This window comes from Anomaloglossus baeobatrachus, chromosome 12 (genome assembly GCF_048569485.1).
Source record: "Anomaloglossus baeobatrachus isolate aAnoBae1 chromosome 12, aAnoBae1.hap1, whole genome shotgun sequence".
NCBI lineage: Eukaryota > Metazoa > Chordata > Amphibia > Anura > Aromobatidae > Anomaloglossus > Anomaloglossus baeobatrachus.
Window position 1 is genome coordinate 93,570,243 of NC_134364.1, and position 19,625 is coordinate 93,589,867.

The window sequence follows — 19,625 nt, forward strand, 5'->3', positions numbered from 1 at the left end:
ATGCAGTGAATACTGCCAGAAGTTCGGAGAAGATCGGAACCGGATTAGAGCAGGCGCCTTATACTTACTGGGTTCCCTGCGCTGCATAAATACTACTTCCGAGGCCTCTCATTAACCTTCACACATATTCACTGCTTCTTCCATCCACCGGCAGTCCTAGAGTCTGTAATTGGTTACAGTCAGACTTTGCCCCCACCCTGTGTGACAGCATGTCTGATTGCTTGGAATTGTATTGCTGTATGCCTATCTATAGTGATGTAAAAATGTATAAATTAAAAAGTTTGTGTAGGGTCCCCTCATATAATGATACCCAGCACAGATAAAGCATACAGCTACAGGCTGCAGCTCTCAGCCATTTATTTAATCATTTAAAAAAAAGCCGTATATGGTCCCTCTAGTTTTGATACACAGCAAAGATAAGTAAACAGCTGGGGGCTGCAGCATATAGCCATATGCCTTATGTGTGATGGGTATCATAATATGGGGGACTCTAAGCCAATGTTTAAATTTATTTTTATACCACTATATACACAGACAGCGTGTGTTACGAACCAGCGCCGCCATAGGCGCAAGCAGCCTGCTGCAGTTCCTGTTGCGCCCAGGCGCCGGCTGCCGTTCTTGGCCGTGCCTTGTGTCATCCAGTTGGCTGCTCCTTCCACCACGTCTAAGTGTGGAGAGGCGGCTAGTGCGCATGCGTGCGCCGATTTACCCCAGCCAGAGTCTAAGTCCGGTGTTTTGCCTAGTGAGCATGCTCAGCCTGATTGTGTCATTTCTGAGACTAAGTCCTCAGTTCAGGCTACTGAGCATGCTCCCACAATTAATCCTAACAGCCTCTTTGCACAGGTACTTGGACTTTGTGCTGTGTCTAAGTTCTGGGATGTGCCTACTGAGCATGCTCAGGCAGATAGTCTGATTTATGAGTCTGTTGTTCAGGCTACTGAGCATGCTCAGGCACTTAGTGCATCAGAGGTTAGGTCCGGTAAGGATCACACTGAGCATGTCCATGAGGTGGCAGGCCCTGATAGGGCAGAGGATGTCAGGTGTCCTGATGACGTGGCTACTCCGGACTGGCTCGCAGAGGCCCGCCCCTATGATCTGGCACCTCACCATTGGTCGTCAGACAATAACTGGTGAAGTGTTTGGGGCGTGGCTGCCATAAGATCATCAATGATGTGGTGGTTCCGTATAGGTCGCTGGTGACATCACTGATGACATGGCACTCTGCTATTGGACCTTGGTGGTACCACCCTGGGTTTGGGGCGGACTCAGGTTATAAAAGGGGCTGGAGACAACATGGAGGTGCGCAGTCTTCACTTAGAATTCATGGTGGCATAAGCCTTGTTGGAAGCGGTAGGTAGGGCTAAGCGAACGGTGCTTGTCACGCCAAGATTCGTGGCTCAGCACATGAGGGTCAGGCGCCGTGCTTCCTTGCTACCGTTCCTGTTGTGCTAGAGCAGTCCAGTGGCGTTAACTGGGCTGCGTCACCTGTCCAGTTGTGCCTCCTACGCACAGGGACAGCATACCTGCTGCGTCACCTGTCCGAGAGTGCCCTCTACGCACATGGACAACACACCTGTTGCGCCACCTGTCCGGTTGTGCCTCATACACACACGGACAGCATACCCCAGGACCCCTGTGGAGTTAACAGGGTGTTCCAGGATTGAGTGTGTGAACCTATTATCCTCCTTGGCTTCCCAGTCAACGTAACTGGTGTGATCCCTTGGCCTGACGTGTCCTCTACACACATGGCCATTCGTGTAGTGACCAGAAACGGTAATCAAAGGACCGCTCGGCCTGACGTGTCTTACACACGTGGCCGACTGGGCGCTGTCGCAGCGGTCTTCTCGGTCAACGCTAACTGGTTACCATCTGGCCTGACGTGTTCCCTACACACGTGGTCGGATTAACGCCCGCTCCACCGAAACGCTAACTGGGTTGTCATCTGGTTTGACGTGTCCCTACACATGTGACCGGTTCCCTGGATTATCTCAGAGCCACCCAGCTCTATAGTCTTTGCCTAACCCACTAACCCCAGTGGGCCCCGACTAGCGATTGGGATCTATACCCCCTGGTCCTAATCCGCCGGTCCTCCCGTAACAGCGTGCTTGATTCCAAGCAGTGAAACACGCTGTCACACAGGGTGGGGGCGCAATCTAACTGCAGCTAATCACAGATGCTGGTACTGCCAATGGGCAGGGGAAGCAGTGAATATGCATGAGGGTAATGACTAATGAGCGGCCCCTAAAATACTGATATCACCTTGCTGGAGACTCGCTAATTATAACGCTCCTGCATATCCCTATTTCCTTCCTTTTCATTTTATTTTTTTTAATTTTCTGGATACCTGAATCCAGATAGTTACACGGAGTTCCCTCAGAACTCCAGATCTAGAGTTCATGCAAGGATATTAGGTATCCAACATGGTTCCAAGATTTTACAGTCCAGGTTCTCCCATCACTACCTCTGATCTTTCTCTAACTCGTGAAATCTTTGACAAAATATAACTTCTGTGTATAATGACAGTGACAATTTTAGCAATGTTGTGATTAGAGATGAGCGAACCGGTCCCGGTTCGGCTTGAGTTCGGTTCGCCGAACGGAGGTCTCGTTCGAGTTCGGTTCGTCGAACGTTCGACGAACCGAATTCGAACTGCATAGGAAACAATGGCAGGCAATCACAAACACATAAAAACACCTAGAAAACACCCTCAAAGGTGTCCAAAAGGTGACAAACAACTCACAACACAACACAAACACATGGGAAAGTGACAAGGACATATACTAATGTGAAAACAAAAGAGCTGGACAAGGAAAAAGAGGAGGAGACACAGATATAGGCATGGCACGCCCTTCTAAAATCATGTAAAACACTGCAAGGTGACTCCAAGCGGAGTCTCCCTTTTTTTCCAAAAATTGTGCCCCACACACACCCACCCATTCCGTGGCAGCACTTGTGCCCTAGTTGCAAACAGGATGTTTTGATTTGCATCAAGCACATTCCAAATCCACAAGCATTTACTCTCCCCAGGATGACACAGGGGTAGTAAATTCCTTGTGGATCCATGACTTGTTCATTTTGATGAACGTTAGTCTGTCCACATTGTCACTGGACAGACGCGTGCGCTTATCTGTCAGCAAACACCCAGCAGCACTGAAGACACGTTCAGAGACAACGCTGGCAGCTGGACACGACAAAATCTCCAAGGCGTAAGTGGAGAGCTCTGGCCATTTTTCATGATTTGAAGCCCAAAATGAGCAAGGCTCCATTTGCAAAGTCATGGCATCGATGTTCATTTGGAGATACTCCTGTATCATCCTCTCCAGCCGTTGACTATGTGTCAGACTTGTTGTCTCTGGTGGCCTTGCAAAGGAGGGTCTAAAAAAATTATGAAAAGATTCAATAAAATTGCTGTTACCAGCACCAGATACGGTGCTACTGGTACGGGTAGACTGTTGAAGATGACGAGACCGTCCCATGTTTGTCAAGTTATAACTGGGAGATTCACTCCCTGCACCTGCACGGTTGTTTGGTGGAAAAGCCGAGCTAAGATCGAGTAACAGCTTCTGCTGATACTCCTGCATACGTGTGTCCCTTTCTATGGCTGGAATTATGTCACAAAATTTGGACTTGTACCGGGGATCTAATAGTGTGGCAAGCCAGTAGTCATCATCACTTCTAATTTTGACAATACGAGGGTCATGTTGGAGGTAGTGCAGCAAGAAGGCGCTCATGTGTCTTGCGCAGCCATGCGGACCAAGTCCACGCTGTGTTTGTGGCATAGAGGTGCTAACCGTTCTTTCTTCCTCTGACATCTCCCCCCAACCTCTTTCAACTGAAATTTGACCAAGGTCTCCCTCATCCGCTGAGTCTTCCATGTCCATGGACAGTTCGTCCTCCATTTCTTCATGTTCTCCTGCACCTTCCTCAACATTTCGCCTGCTACCATGCGCCCTTGTTGATCCCTGTCCCCCATGGTCCCATGCCTGCCGCGTTGGTGATGATGAACGTCTGGACCTTGGTAATGTTGTTGTGTCTTGCGCATATGAATCCTCCTGTAGTTCCTCCCCTTTTTGTTGTCCCACCCCCTGACTCCGAATAGTGTTTAGCGTGTGCTCCAGCATGTAAATGACTGGAATTGTCATGCTGATAATGGCATTGTCAGCGCTAAACATATTCGTCGCCATGTCGAAACTGTGCAGAAGGGTGCATAGGTCCTTGATCTGAGACCACTTTATCAGGGTGATCTGCCCCACCTCTGCATCTCGTTGGCCCAGGCTATATGTCATGATGTATTGCACCAGGTCTCGGCGGTGCTGCCACAGTCGCTGTAACATGTGGAGAGTCGAATTCCAGCGTGTCGCCACATCGCATTTCAGGCGATGAACCGGCAGGCCGAAAGACTTCTGGAGCGATGCAAGTCGCTCAGCTGCGGCGGTTGAACGGCGGAAGTGAGCAGATAGTTTTCGTGCCCTGGTCAGAAGGCCATCTAGGCCGGGATAGTGTGTTAAGAATTGCTGGACAACAAGGTTCAACACGTGAGCCATACAAGGCACGTGTGTCACCTTGCCCAGGCGAAGGGCCGCACCCAGGTTTGCAGCATTGTCGCACACGGCCTTACCAGGCTGTAGGTTGAGTGGAGACAACCATTTATTAAACTCGGACCGCAGAGCTGACCACAACTCCTCAGCTGTGTGACTCCTATTCCCAAGACATGTCAAGCTAAAGACCGCCCGATGCCGTTGCGCTCTGCTGCCAGCATAGTAATGAGGGGTGCATGATTCCTTCTGCACAGTGAGAACGCTGGTGGCCACACCAGGCAGGCTTGGGGCGGAGGTGGAGGACCCAGATGAGGTGGAGGAGGCAGAAGCAGTGGCGGAACTTGGACAGACAGAGGATTGACACACAAGTCGTGACGACGGCAAAAATTGTGCAGCAGACCCTTCACCATCTATCACCATAGTTACCCAGTGCCCAGTCAGCGACATGTCCATGCTTACTGGTCCAAGTATCGGTGGTGAAATGCACCCGTTCACACACAGAGTTTCTCAAGGAAGCGGTGATGTTGTGTGCGACATGCTGGTGTAGCGCGGGCAAACCTTTCTTAGAGAAGTAGTGGCGACTGGGCATCTGGTACTGGGGCACAGCGACAGACATAAGGTCTCTAAAATCCTGTGTCCACCAGGCGGAAAGGCAGTATTTCGGTAGCCAAGAGCTTACAGAGGGATAAAGTCACCCTCTTAGCTTTGTCATGGGTCGCAGGAAATGGCCTTTTATTTGTCCACATCTGAGGGACAGAGATCTGGCTGCTGTGTGTAGACGGTGTTGAGTAGGGTGTCCCTGTAATGCAGGTTTGTGAGGAAAGTGCAGGCGGAGACATGATGTTGCCTTCATCCAACGTTGGTGCTATCGATGTCTGAGAGAGCTGTACACACGCACTTGTTTCCCCTTCCAAACCAACTGACGACCTACCAAGCAAACTGACTGTTGCGGTTACAGTGGTGGAAGTTGTGCATGGAAAACCAGGTGTGACAGCTGTCCCCACAGTCCTAAAAGATGAAGAGCGCGCGGATGCACTGGAAGGGGCAGGCGGTGGATGGTTCGCTCTGCTAGGCCGCATTGCAGCACGGTGAGCTTCCCACTGGGACATATGATATTTATTCATGTGACGATTCATGGAAGAAGTTGTCAAACTGCTGAGGTTTTGCCCTCTACTAACAGAATCACGACAAATTTCACAGATCACATAATTTGGGCGATCTTTTGCTATGTCAAAAAAGGACCAGGCTAGGCAAGGCTTAGAGGGCATGCGACCTGCTGAGCCCCCCCGACTAGTGCTCAGAGGCAGAGTGGTGGCTGAGGATGCAGTTGTAGACATGCTACCAGTGCTCCGACTCTGTCCAGGAAGGCGCAAGGTAACTTCGTCATCGGTTGCATCCTCCTCCACCGCCTCTGTTGACCTCCTCGAGTGCCTGACTGTGGGTTGACGGTAGGTGGGATCTAGAACTTCCTCATCAATTGTTGTGTTTGCACTCCCCTCACCCTCAGACCGAGCCTCTTCTTGCCATGACCGAATATTTAAGTTGTCATCCCAATCTGGTATCTGCGTCTCATCATCATCAGTATGTTCCTCATTGTCTATAACAACAGGTGTTACAGTTTGTGAAAAAGGGTCAACATTATGCTCAGAAACTTGGTCCTCACGGGAGCACATCGGATTGTCCACGGTAAGTAGTAGACATCTTACTTTTGCTGGAAGATGGTCTATCTTCAGCAGATGTTAATGGAGCTTTGCCACCTTCCCCACGGACAAACCCTTTTTTTCCTTTTCCACCACGCCTCTTCCCCTTTCCACCAGCATCTGTCATTTTGCCACTCATTTTGATTGCGACAAGATTGTGCACTTAAAATGTGGTAGTAAAAATTGAGAGGTGGTGTAGATTTCAGCGGTGGTCTAGCTTTATTAATAGCAGAATAAACAACAATAATTATCCCTGACAATGCAACTACGGCCCTTAAACTGGCAGCATAGTTTGCTATTAGAATGGCTTAGTAACAATGAGTTTCAGTGTGCAATGCAGAGGTGCTGCAAATAGATTTGCACTAGTGGGACAATACAGAAGTCCAACAGCCACGTTTAGGATGCCACTAAGTTCACTCAGTGTTTGCTAGTATAATGGCTTAGTAACAATGAGCTAGAGTGTGCAATGCAGGCAGACGTGCTGCAAATATCTTTGCACTAGTGGGACAATACAGAAGTCCAACAGCCACGTTTAGGATGCCACTAAGTTCACTCAGTGTTTGCTAGTATAATGGCTTAGTAACAATGAGTTGGAGTGTGCAATGCAGGCAGACGTGCTGCAAATATCTTTGCACTAGTGGGACAATACAGAAGTCCAACAGCCACGTTTAGGATGCCACTAAGTTCACTCAGTGTTTGCTAGTATAATGGCTTAGTAACAATGAGTTTGAGTGTGCAATGCAGGCAGACGTGCTGCAAATATCTTTGCACTAGTGGGACTATACAGAAGTCCAACAGCCACGTTTAGGATGCCACTAAGTTCACTCAGTGTTTGCTAGTATAATGGCTTAGTAACAATGAGTTGGAGTGTGCCATGTAGGCAGACGTGCTGCAAATATCTTTGCACTAGTGGGACAATACAGAAGTCCAACAGCCACGTTTAGGATGCCACTAAGTTCACTCAGTGTTTGCTAGTATAATGGCTTAGTAACAATGAGTTGGAGTGTGCAGAGGGCAGGAGGGTACAGTGCCAGGGTTGAGGGTCTGGGTAGAGGAAAGGAAGCCTGCCTTTCTATCCCTCCTAATGGGGAAATGCAGCGAGGAAATCCCTGACCTTAGCTACACAGACGCTGTCATCTTGTGTAGCTGTTAAACTCTGTTTTCACGGACCTGTCACCTATGGCTCTGACCCTGCCGGTATTAGCCCTTAAAAGGACTGATAGAATCTTCTATCCCTATTCTGTACAGCGCTGTGTATAGAGCGTACACAGCAGTATCGGAGACAGGAGCTGCGCCAGTGATGACTGACACCCAGACGCAGAAGAGATAATGGCGTCCAGACGGGCAGATACCCGTTTTTATAATGCAGGGACATGTGACATGGACATCCTATCACACATGCCATTGCTTTTCTGGCTAACAGTCCACTTAGCTGTGTGTGTGACTGGGATTGGCTGACATGCTAGCCCGCCCCACGACACGCGCGCGCTTAGGGAAGGAAGACAAGGAAAAAAAAAAAATGGCCATCGCCATTATCCATACAGCAGTGATCTGAATGCGCTGTTCCCGCACACTATACACTGAAATTTCATAATAGTGTGAGTCACAGAGTGACTTACACTATTACAGCGGAAAGCCAGCTAGGAATTAGCTGGGTTTTTGCTGCTAGAACCGTTCTCGAACGTATCTAGAACTGTCGAGCTTTTGCAAAAAGCTCGAGTTCTAGTTCGATCTAGAACAGCCCCCAAAATCACTCGAGCCGCGAACTGGAGAACCTCGAACCGCGAACCGCGCTCAACTCTAGTTGTGATGTCCGAATTTGCCAGGTTCAGTGAAATCCTGAAACACTTGACACAAATTCAATTTCGATTCAGTCAATTTTTTTCATCGGAAATCCTGTGATGTCTTCATAGATCTATAGAGGTTTTCAAAGAATATAGACAAGTCGTTCACTCATTCTGCACACCCTGTTTAGTTGACCATGATCTGCAAACTCAAATAGTCCATTGTTTTTTACAGAGGGATTTCAAAGATATCATTGATGTTTTAGTGGGTTATGATGATGAAATCAGTAATCTTTCAAAAGCTTGATTATTACTAGACATTTTCATTGCAGACTATAAAACTATTCAAAAACTCCCACATTCAATGAGTCACTGGTGACTTCTCCAAGTGGAGAGATTTTTCTCCTTTTTCTTATCCATCCAACCCAGACCATCATAATGACTTCTCCTGGTCACACATTTCTGTACAGAGTATAATTTTTAAATTCTTGGCTTTTGCAGTATTTCCGTACACTTTTGAGGAATGGGGCCACAATAGCTCCACCCCAAGTACGCCCATTTTGGCAGATCTGCTTGAAACTGTCATGAAAATGCCAAGATTTGTCACATTTTTGTGTACATTGCACAAAAAAATTCTGGCTTTTCAAAGTTTTAAACTGTGATGAATCACTTCTGTCTACTTAGTATACACTGCTCAAAAATATTAAGGGAACCCATAAACAATACAATGTAACTCCATGTCACTCTCACTTCTGTGAAATCAACCTGTCCAGTTATGAAGCAACACATTGCGAATTAACTTCTCCTGGTGTTGTGCAAATGAAACAGACAACAGGTAGAAATAATAGGCAATTAGCAAGACAACCCTATAAAGGGATGATTCTGCAGGTGGTGACCACATACCAGTTCTCTGTTGTCATCATTTTTGGCTGGTGTTTTGGTCACTTTTGCATATTGTAATTTATTTCACCACTGAAAGTAGGATGAGGTGGGGTCTACAACCCACAGAATTTGATCAGGTAGTGCTGCTCATCCAGGATGGCACGTCAATGTGAGCTGTGGCAAAAAGATTATCTGTGTCTTCCAGCACAGTTTCCAGAGCAAGGAGCAGATACCAGGAGGCAGGCCAGTTTACCAGAAGAGGAGGTTGTAGGGGGCAACAACGCAGCAGCAGGACCGCTTCCTCCTCCTTTGTGTAAGGAGGAACAGGAGGTGCAGTGACAGAGCCCTGCAAATGACCTCCAGCAGGCCACTAATATCCATGTGTCTGCTAAAACTGCAAGAAACTGACTCCATGAGGGTGTTATAAGATTGGCAGATTCATCTTTGGCATCTTATGCTCTTCACGGATGAGAGCAGGTTCACACTGAGCACGTCACAGATGTTTGAGAGTCTGCAACATCTTCCAGAATGACCGGTTTGGCAATGGGTCAGTAATGGTGTGGGGAGGCATTTCTTTAGAGAGCCACACAGCACTCCCTGTGCTAGTCAGAAGTATCCTGACTGCCATTAGGTACTGGGATGAGATCCTCAGACCCATTGTAAGATTATATGCAGGGGCAGTGGGCCCTGGGTTCCTTCTGATGCATAACAATCCTAGGCCGCTAAGCTACTGATGCTATTGACTAGCCTGCGATTTCCAATACCTGATCCAATCGACCACATCTGTTACATCATGTGTCATTCCATCCACCAACGGCACATTGCATCACAAACTGCCCAGGAATTGATTAATGCTTTAATCCAGGTCTGTGAAGAGATCACTCAAGAGAACATTTGCTGCTGCATCAGGAGTATGCCCAGGCACTGTAGGGAGGTCATGCAGGCATGTGGAGACCACACACACTACTGAGCCTTATTTCCTTGTCTTGAAGCATTTCCACTGAAGTTGAGTCAGCCTGTAATTTGCTTTTCCCCTTCTTATTTTGAGTATCATTCCACATCCAGCCCTCCATGGGATATTAATTTGTATTTTCAATGATCATTTTTGTTTTTTTTGTTCTCAACACATTCCACTATGTAATACAGACCTGAAATTGAAATATTCCGTTCATTGAGATCTATGATGTGGTACTTTATTTTTTTGAACAGTGTATTAGTCATACATTGTGCCCTGTCATATAAAAGGCTTATACACTTTGCTCAGTGAATTTAGTAGCATCATTCACTGTATCAAATATATATATATATATATATATATATATATAATTAATAGTTACATATTGAACCCTTGAATATTAAAGCATTGCCACATACTGTCCTAAATAATCAGTGCAACACTCCTCAAAGGTAACATTATGTAGAGTGTCACTCATCTCCATTAGAGATGAGCAAACCCGATGTTCAGTGCTCCATTTTCAGGCCGAACACGAATTAAAAAAAAAAACAGAGTTTGGGTTCGGAGTTCTAGTGCTTCACTAGTGCTGACCACTTGTGTGAGCATCTTCTCGCTCAGGTATTCTCAGTGGTCACTCCAGTGTAAGCCACTTGCAGTGTTTGAAAGGCTCGCACTGGGGGTAATAACAGTGTGATTGGATGTAGTATGCAACCCAAAAAAACGAAGCCCTAAACTGAAAATCAGTGATTTCCATTGGGGTTTGGGCAAAGTCTAAACCAGAGGTTCCCAACTCCAGTCCTCAAGGCACACCAATAGGGCATGTTTTCAGGATTTCCTTAGTATTGCACAGGTGATAATTGAAGCACCTGCAAAGGTGCTGAATCCAACACCCATGCAATGCTAAAGAAATCCTGAAAACATGCACTGTTGGTGTGCCTTGAGGACTGGAGTTGGGAACTGGTCTAAACCCATGGAGGTACGGTTCAACTGCACCTGTCAAAGCAAATTTCCATGGTGTCACTCATCTCTATTCTCTACTCCAAAAAAAGTAAAAAAAACATTGTGCCATAAAGTACTGTCCCCAATGTCATACTCATTTGAAAAAAAAAATATACTCACTTGTCCATTTCTCTACTGTCACTCAATGTTCGCCTAGCCTTGCCTCTTTAGGCTCCTGTGTGATGCCATTATTGCACCAACTGAGTCTTATCAGGAGGTGCCATGTGACACAGTAGGGAACCCAGGACATCTAGTCAAGTGGAGCACTTTCTTATTTAGCTGCATCCATCACCTAAGCATTCACATACAATTAAAGAAAGGATTATCTGGGTCTGTCATTTAATTTCGCTGTCAGAGATTGACAGCGGGATTTAACTAGTTAACAGATGTGGTTGGATCTCTAATCCATCTGCACCTATTTGCTGCATATCAGCTGATGAGATCAGTCCACATGTGTGGAGAAATGTGGGCTAGCTGTAAGAGCCCGCATTAAAGCGACCGACATGACATATGACATACCGGTACATCATAGGTCATGATTGAGTGGCGTGCTAGCCAAAAGAAAGTGCAAGACACACCACTCCTGCAAAGTTACGAAGATATTCTTTGAAAAATATCACAAAATAAATTTTGGATTATTATTGTCCCCATGGAATGAAAAATGGCCTAAATCCTTCTAAACATTTCTGCGTCATAGTAAGTGATTAAAAAAATTGTGGAATTAGAAAATGGGTAGGTTCAGTTTGAGATACCAATTATGTGCACCTTTTGTTTTTTACATTTTTAAGTAGTAAGCATTTTGCAATGGAACAAAGATAATGTTTAGTATTCTTTTTGATTTTTTTTATATTTCTAAACATTTTGTTTAACTTTTTTTTTCATTTTTTGTAGTTTATTAGAGATTTAACGAACGCAATAATTTGATCAATGGTATAAAGAGGAGTCCGTTCTATTTGTCTAATTTCTTAGAAGCTAGGGTAGATATTTATTCTAAGAATATAAGCCTGGGTTAAAGTTATATTTGGTCCTAACTATGCAGAGTCAGGTATAAGATATGTATTTTTTTATTTAACTTATTTTTGTGAAAGTAAAAATGTCAATAAATAAAAAAAATATATATAGAAATATATAAAACTAAAATACATAATGATAAAAAATAATCTTTATTTCAGTTCTACTTACCAACTATTTTGAAATAATGCAGAACAATCTCAATGGATGGGGCGACATCTTGTATTTCTTACTAAACATGAATGGTGGTGACCTCCCTATATATTTTACACCTTATACTCATTAATCCCTTTTGAAAATTTTTAAATTTCCCAACTCATTTCTGTAATCAGTTTGGAGACCGTTGTGGAAAACATTTATCTATTCTCAGCTGATCTAATTTGTAAATTAATAATTAATTTCTACTTTATGGAACATGAAATACTTATACAGAATGTGATATTGTATTTTTGGAAATATAGAAATGTCACAATCTTTCTTTATTTAAAGTTAAGAGTAAATTGTAAAGTAGGGAAAAAAAATGAAGTTCTCTGTTTTTAACATACTGTATAATTCTTATTTTAGAAAAAGTGTAAAAATCCATTAAATTGGTTGATTTTGACAGAAAATTAAGATTCCCCTGAATTAATTTTTCTTTGCATCATGTGAGTCAAGCAAAATGTTGGCTCTCAAGCAGACATTGTTACAAATCGGCGCCGCCATAGCCGCAATCAGCCTGCTGCGGTTCCAATTGCACCCAGGCGCTGGCTGCCATTTTTGGCCGTGTCTCGGGCTGCTTCCTTCCTTTTGGCTGCTTCCTTCTGCACGTTTAAGTGTGGAGATGCGGCTAGTGCACATGTGCGTGCCAATTTTCCCCAGCCAGAGCCTAAGTCCAGTGTTTCGCCTAATAAACATGCTTAGCTTGACTGTGGCATTCCTGAGGCTGAGTCCTCAGTTCAGGCTATGACCACCACTACTTGAAATATGAAAAATCACCACAGGTATGTAAACTTACGTAGTTGATGGGTAGAAAGCGTATCATGAACGTTTGGCACACCTAAGGTATCAGGTGCAACAGAATATGTAACCAACTGTGAACAACCCAAACCCTGGAATACCAGTGCCGGTAAACACACCAACACCATCACACATACACTAAACCCCATGTCCAACCTGGGAAAACTGTCTAGAGACAGATTTAAAGGATGACCACCTATTGGTTGGTAAGCAGCATCCAATCTGCTAGGGAGAGATCAAAAAAGGGGCGGGGCTAGTTGCTAGGTGGGGAGTTGGCGGGAGGAGAAAAGTCAGTTGTTGGAGAAAGACTCTGAGGGAGTCAGAAGTGAGAGAAAGGGGAAAGTGAAGTGTTTAGGACAGCAGTCCTAGGTGTTAAAACCTGAAGAAAGAACTGGAGCTAAAAAGGAGAAGGGTTGCTGTTGAGTAAGGAACTAGTTCTCAAGGAACCCAGGGTTGCCAGAGTGCAGGACCAGGACTCACAGCATCCAGCACAGGTGGGGTGCAAAACCCTTGAATGGGAGAACGCTTCAAGCTACATGATAAATCAGCCAGGTGAGGGGATCATCAGGGTCTCTCACCAACCTGAGTGGCCAGAGCAAAGCAGCAAAGAGGGGACCTGGGGACAGGGACAGGAGTTCAACCCATTAAATTGTCCAGACTGCCTGCTATACGGGTAAAGACTTTGAAACGGAGGGGATTTCAGGAAGCTTTAGGCCACGGGGACCCACCAAAAACCAAAGTGTGCACGGAGGACAGCTCACCAGGTCACTAACTGGCACTGGGAACAAAGGGTGAGGGAACACCTTAAAACTAGTACCACCTGGGTGGCGGTACCAGAACAGTGAGTAAAGCACAATTTAAACTGCAGGCCCTGTGTGGCTTGAATTTTTTCTACATTGGTGCATCATTAGCTCACACCGCACACTACAACCACCATCATCCTCTTCCGGGGCCTAGACCTACTTGCGGAGGGCCAGAACACCTGAGCTGCATTATACTACCCGCCCCAGGAAAATTACACAGTGGAGGCTCCTACAAAATAGCCGCGTAGTCAAAAACTCTTATTTATTTTACTTTTATTTTTCCACTTTTTTCACCCTTTTTTGGATTGACCCCCGGAGTCACGGAACCGGGCATCGGCCGTGACCACGACTCCCCTGTTCACCACACACCCGGTACCGAGTATCCCACTACCCTGGGGCATGATATATGGGTTTCATTTTAATCATAATGAAGCCCTTTTATTTTTCTTAGAAAGAAGCAGCAGATCAGGTACTCGATTGCTACTACCTTTATTGTCTATGATTATGCCAGGAAAAGCCAAGTGTAGCTCTCAGCAGTGTTATAGAGAATGATTGGAGCACCTGCCAAACTTGGGCATTGCCGTTCTCTTCCAAAGTGGATAAAATTGCCGATTCTGTTGATTTGTCCATGTCCCAGCTTTCAAATCCCACCAATAGATAAGTTATTACTTTCGAGACTGAAAATGTTGATAACTTTCCAAGCATTTTTACAAATTTATACCATCCAGTTATCAATAAAATATAATACGGCACTTTGGTCCAAAATATGGCCATATTATCCGCCTGTATTGAATAACACCGCTCATGCTCTAGATTCTAATGTGTTCTGTAGAGTTATTGGAGGCATCTCATTAATGGATCTGGTCATGTGCACCTTCATTAGTGGCTATATTTCAGAGGGAGCGCTGTGTTGTTGAGGGTGGAACTTTTGAATGAAGCACATCGGCGCTGCTCCACTAAATATTTTTTATTTGCAACTGGGTTAACTTAATCCTTCCTGCACAAGTGGCCAACCCCCTTTAACATTGTAAGCAACATTGCTTCCTTTTCAATTGATTGATTACTGAGTTTTTCACGTCCTTGTTCCTCATGCTATATATAAAAGGGTTCAACATTGGCGTTTCTGTCGTGTACAGAATGGGCACTACTTTGTCAGTTTCAATAGAGTATTGAGTATTTTTTTTTGAGTGGGGTCGTAAATACATGAACATAACGGTGCCAAAGAAGAGGGTGACAACAGTGAGGTGGGAGGCGCAGGTGGAGAAGGTTTTCTGTCTTCCATGTGTTGAAATAATTTTCAGGATCTTGGAAATAATATGGACATATGAGATCAGAATCAAGTAGAAGGCACTCCCGGCAATAACTCCTCCTCCAATATATATAGATAGCTCATTGAAAAAGGTGTCTCCACAAGACATTTGTATAAAGGCTGGAACCTCACAAAAGTAGTGATTGGTGTCAAGAGACTTGCAGAATGGGAGTTGGAATGTTAGGTACACCTGTATGAAAGAGTTAATGAATCCGACACTCCATGACAATGCAGCTAAGGAAAAACACAATGTCCTGCTCATTATGGTGTTATAATGCAATGGTCTACAAATAGCAGCAAACCTATCATAGGCCATGGAGGCAAGTATTATGCTTTCTGAAGCCCCCAAACCTAAGGAGACGTACATCTGTGCCGCACAACCGACTAAGGAAATACTTCTGTCTTGCGCTAAGGTGTTCATTAATAGTACAGGAACAATAGAGGTGGAGAAGCAAATATCAATGAAGGAAAGGTTGGTCAGAAAGAAGAACATGGGACTGTGTAGAGTTGGATTGGTGCTCACTACGATGATTAGAAGAAGGTTTCCTGATATAGTCATTAAATACATGATCAAATAGACAATGAAAAAGATGACTCGTAGTTGAGGGTCAGTGGACAATCCAAGTAGGATGAACCTTCGGGATGTGGTTTGGTTCAATTGTTCCATAACATTCAGGTGATTCCTGGTTATACAATAAAAAGAATTAGATAGTTTACACTCTACTTACAAATTCTATAGTATCTGGTCTTTTAATGCTTAGTCATCAAAATACTGCAAACATAACATCACAAGGTTTAACTGATCTACACTGAGACACTGGGACACTGATCTAAGGTGATTGCCAGAAATTGGGCCTTCAAAGTAGATTAGAGATGAGCGAGTACCGTAATATTCATAATTGCTACATTCGTAATGAGTACTTTGCAATACTCGCTTTTTCATTCTGAATAGCGAGTACAATGCAAGTCAATGGGAAATGTGAGTAATTTTTTGCTGGACCCAACAAAGGAGTCTGGGGGCCTGAGGACAAGGCTGAAATGTATGGGAAAGTGATGAAACTGAATGGGTAGAGCCTGGAGAATATGCATTTTTGACTCACATACGGTTTCTGGGAATGAGGATGTCACAATATTATGCTCCTTTTAGAGATGTGCAAGAACACCTAACAAACCTAACCTAAATTGCATTTTACAGGCTAAAAAGGTTAACTTCTTCATGACACATGATGTACTGGGTACGTCATGGATCATGTCAGGTTAATCCGTGTTTGCTGCCGCCGTCAGCGATCACTGCACATGTCAGCTGATTTGAATGGTAGACATGTGCGGCCATCAAGCATGAGTGGATTTGCTTCCTACTCATGCCTGTTAACCCCTTACAGCACAGTGTGAAAATGTCACAGCGCGATGTAACAGTGGGCCGCGGTAAGCATTTACTTACCCGACGCCATTGGAAGTCACGTGATGTCAACGTGGATCCGTTGGTTGCCAGGGTAGCACAGGGTCATATGATGACTCCTGTAGCTATCATGAGTCAGTTCCTCTTACAGCCGGCAGTGGGCAGTGTGTCAGAGGACAGCTGCTTTTGTGTAAATCAGAGCAATGCTGCTCTGATCTACAAGAAAGAATGAGCAATCAGACTGCTGATCGTTATAGTCCCCTAGGGGTACTAGTAAAATAAAAAAAGCTAAAAAAAAGGTTTAGAAATTTAAAAAAAAAAATAAAAAACCTTAAAGCTCAAATCACCTCCCATTTGCCCTATTGAAAATGAAAGGGTTAGTAAAATAAAAAATATAAACATATTTGGTATCACCGCGTTCAGAATTGCCCAATCTATCAAAATATAAAATCAATTCATTTGATCGGTAAACGGTGTAGTGGCAAAAAAATTGAAAAGCCAAAATTATGTTTTTTGTTTGCTGCGAATTTTGTGCAAAATTCGATAACAAATGATCAGAAAAGTGCTTTTCCGCAAAAATGGTACCGTTAAAAATGTCAGTTCAAGATGCAAAAAATAAACTGTTACTGAGCCATAGATCCCAAAAAATGAGAACGATATGGATCATGGAAAATGATGCAAAAGCCTTTTAGATAAAAGTAAACCTAACATGTTTGGTATCTCTACAAACTCGCACCAACCTGAGGCATCACACCGACAAATCAGTTTTACCATATTGTGAACACAAAAACAGTCATGCAATCACACTGTTTTTGCAATTTTTTTGCACTTTGAATTTTTTTTGCCATTTTTCAGTACACTCTATGGTAAAACATACAGTTTCATTTAAGAATAGAACTAGTCCCGCAAACAATAAGCCCTTATATGGCAAGATTGACAGAAAAATAAAAACGTTACGGCTCTCGGAAGAAGGGGAGCAAAAAAAAAAAAACACCAGAAAAAAACGGAAAATCGCCCAGGGGTGAAGGGGTTAACATACAGTTTTCCGCATAATCTCTTGTATGTAAGGCTAAGTAAACCAGAGAGAAAAATATCCATTTTTTCACACATAGTGTTTTGGCTTTTTTTTTTACTTTTACAATTGGGAGTGACCTGACATACATTTTGTAGGTCCCTCTGCCATACATAATTTCTAGTTAGCTATTCCTCAGCACTTAACAAGGCCAGCTAGAATGTACCAGTTGGTATGTTGGTCTTTCACCTGAGGAGCCTCAAGTGGTCCTGTAACATATATTTTGGAGGGACTGCTGTTACTTATACATTTGAGCAGTCCTTCCCTCATTGAGACTCAGATAGTGGAATAAATATTCCAAAGCAGTTTACAATGTGCCCATTCTGGCTGTATCCTTTACCCTCCTCCTCCTCCTCCACCTTGTCATTCTGCGGCCCTCAATTAAAGTTTTCAGAGGGCCATTAGTTGTTAATCAACAATCATTGTAAATTGCTATCGAATATGTATCCCCTATCTCAGTCACAATGGGGGACAACCTAGGGATGTTTTTTTTACCAGCTATGGTGATTGACAGTAGATTTCTATTGAATACGTATCCCCTATCTCAGTCACAATGTGGAACAACCAAAGACAAGGGTCTCCAATGATAAATATTAGTTTGGTAGGGCTACTGTCCTGGTTTGTCCAGTGCACAATGTGCCTAGTGTTTACAAAAATTAGCCCTCTGGCCTGAGTCATGGTTGACGCAGGGAGTCACCATCACAAGAGTCTCCAAGTACCAATAGTAGTTAGGCTGGAGTAGGTGTACTGTCCTGATTTGTCCACCAGTGCACAATGTGCCTAGTGTTTACAAAAATTAGCCCTATGGCCTGAGTCATGGTTGATGTAGGAAGCAATCGTCTTTATATGGGAAGGGGTGGACGTTAACAGTAGTAGTCAAAATCAATATTTTGAGGAAATTTACTTTGGATTCCTCTCATCTGGAGAGATTACAAACTGTGGAGAAATCCGGTCCTTGTTTAATTTAATCAGAGTAAGTCTATCTGCCTTTTCTGAGGAGAGGCACATGCACCTATCACAGTGGCGTAGCAAAGGGGGAGCGGTCCACCCCGGGTGGCACATGATAAGGGGGGGTGGCATTTTGGGGGTAAAAAATAAAAAAAAAATAAAAGGCCATGTAAGATTTTCCGTCCCCGCTTGACCTTGGGCTGCATATAATTTACATATTCCTTTATAGAAAAGGGCTATCCGCAGCTGCATTCCTGTGATTGGCTTAGCGGCATTCGTCAGCCAATCACAGCCTCTGTAGGTCCAGGGGGGAGACACCACCCCTCCTGAGGTCAGGCAGAGGTCCCCTCCTCCCCGAATCTAAGGTTAACCCCTTAACAAACCATGACGTACTGGGTACGTCATGGTGACATGGTACTTAACGACCCATGACGTACCCAGTACGTCATGGCAAAATCGCGGCTCCGGAGCCCCGGTGGCTACGATCGGTGTGCAAAAACCTTAGATTCAGGGAGGAGGGGACCTCTGCCTGACCTCAGGAGGGGTGGTGTCTCACCCCCCAAACTACGGAGGCTGTGATTGGCTGACGAACGCCGCTCAGCCAATCACAGCCACTGTGATGCTTCAGCCATTGAAGATGGCTGAAACATTCAAATCCAGCCATGATCAGTGCAGCTATAGCACTGATCATTGGCTGGAGCTGGGTGAACTTTGTTTCACCCGCCTGCAGCTCTGATTGGAGAGATGGGCCTTGTGACCGATCTCTCCAATCACCTTGGATCTGGGGCCGGTGACCTGTAGGTGAGTACTCCCCTCAGCTTAACTCCATCCGTGAAAGCTGATGAGAGTGATCCCTGCAAGTGCCATTTGGTAAGTGCCCAATATCCACCGCTGCGCTCGATCAGCCCCCGCAGCGGCAGCAGTAGTAGTCACCGCCCCCGATGCACTGCCGCTACTGCCTCCGATCTGCCACAGCTTTCCTCCATCTGCTGCCCCCTCTCCATCTGCCACCACTGTCCCCATCAGCCACTGACCCCCTTCATCCGCTCTCCCCATCAGCTACTGCCCGCCTTCATCCGCCACTGCTCTCCCCATCAGCCGCTGCCCCCCTCCATCCACCACCGCTCTCCCCATCAGCCGCTGCCCCCCTCCATCCGCCACCGCTCTCCCCATCAGCCGCTGCCCCCCTCCATCCACCACTGCTCTTCCCATCAGCCGCTGCCCCCTCC

The 19,625-nt window shown here is 45.0% G+C and overlaps 1 protein-coding gene across 1 annotated transcript; it reads right to left on the reverse strand.

The window, feature by feature from the left end:
* Positions 1-14,687: 14,687 nt before the first annotated feature.
* Positions 14,688-15,662, reverse strand: LOC142257583 (olfactory receptor 5V1-like). Its single transcript, XM_075329721.1, has one exon. It carries the CDS (start codon positions 15,642-15,644, stop codon positions 14,688-14,690), a length of 957 nt encoding a protein of 318 aa, XP_075185836.1. The 5' UTR covers positions 15,645-15,662.
* Between the last annotated feature and the right edge of the window lie 3,963 nt (positions 15,663-19,625).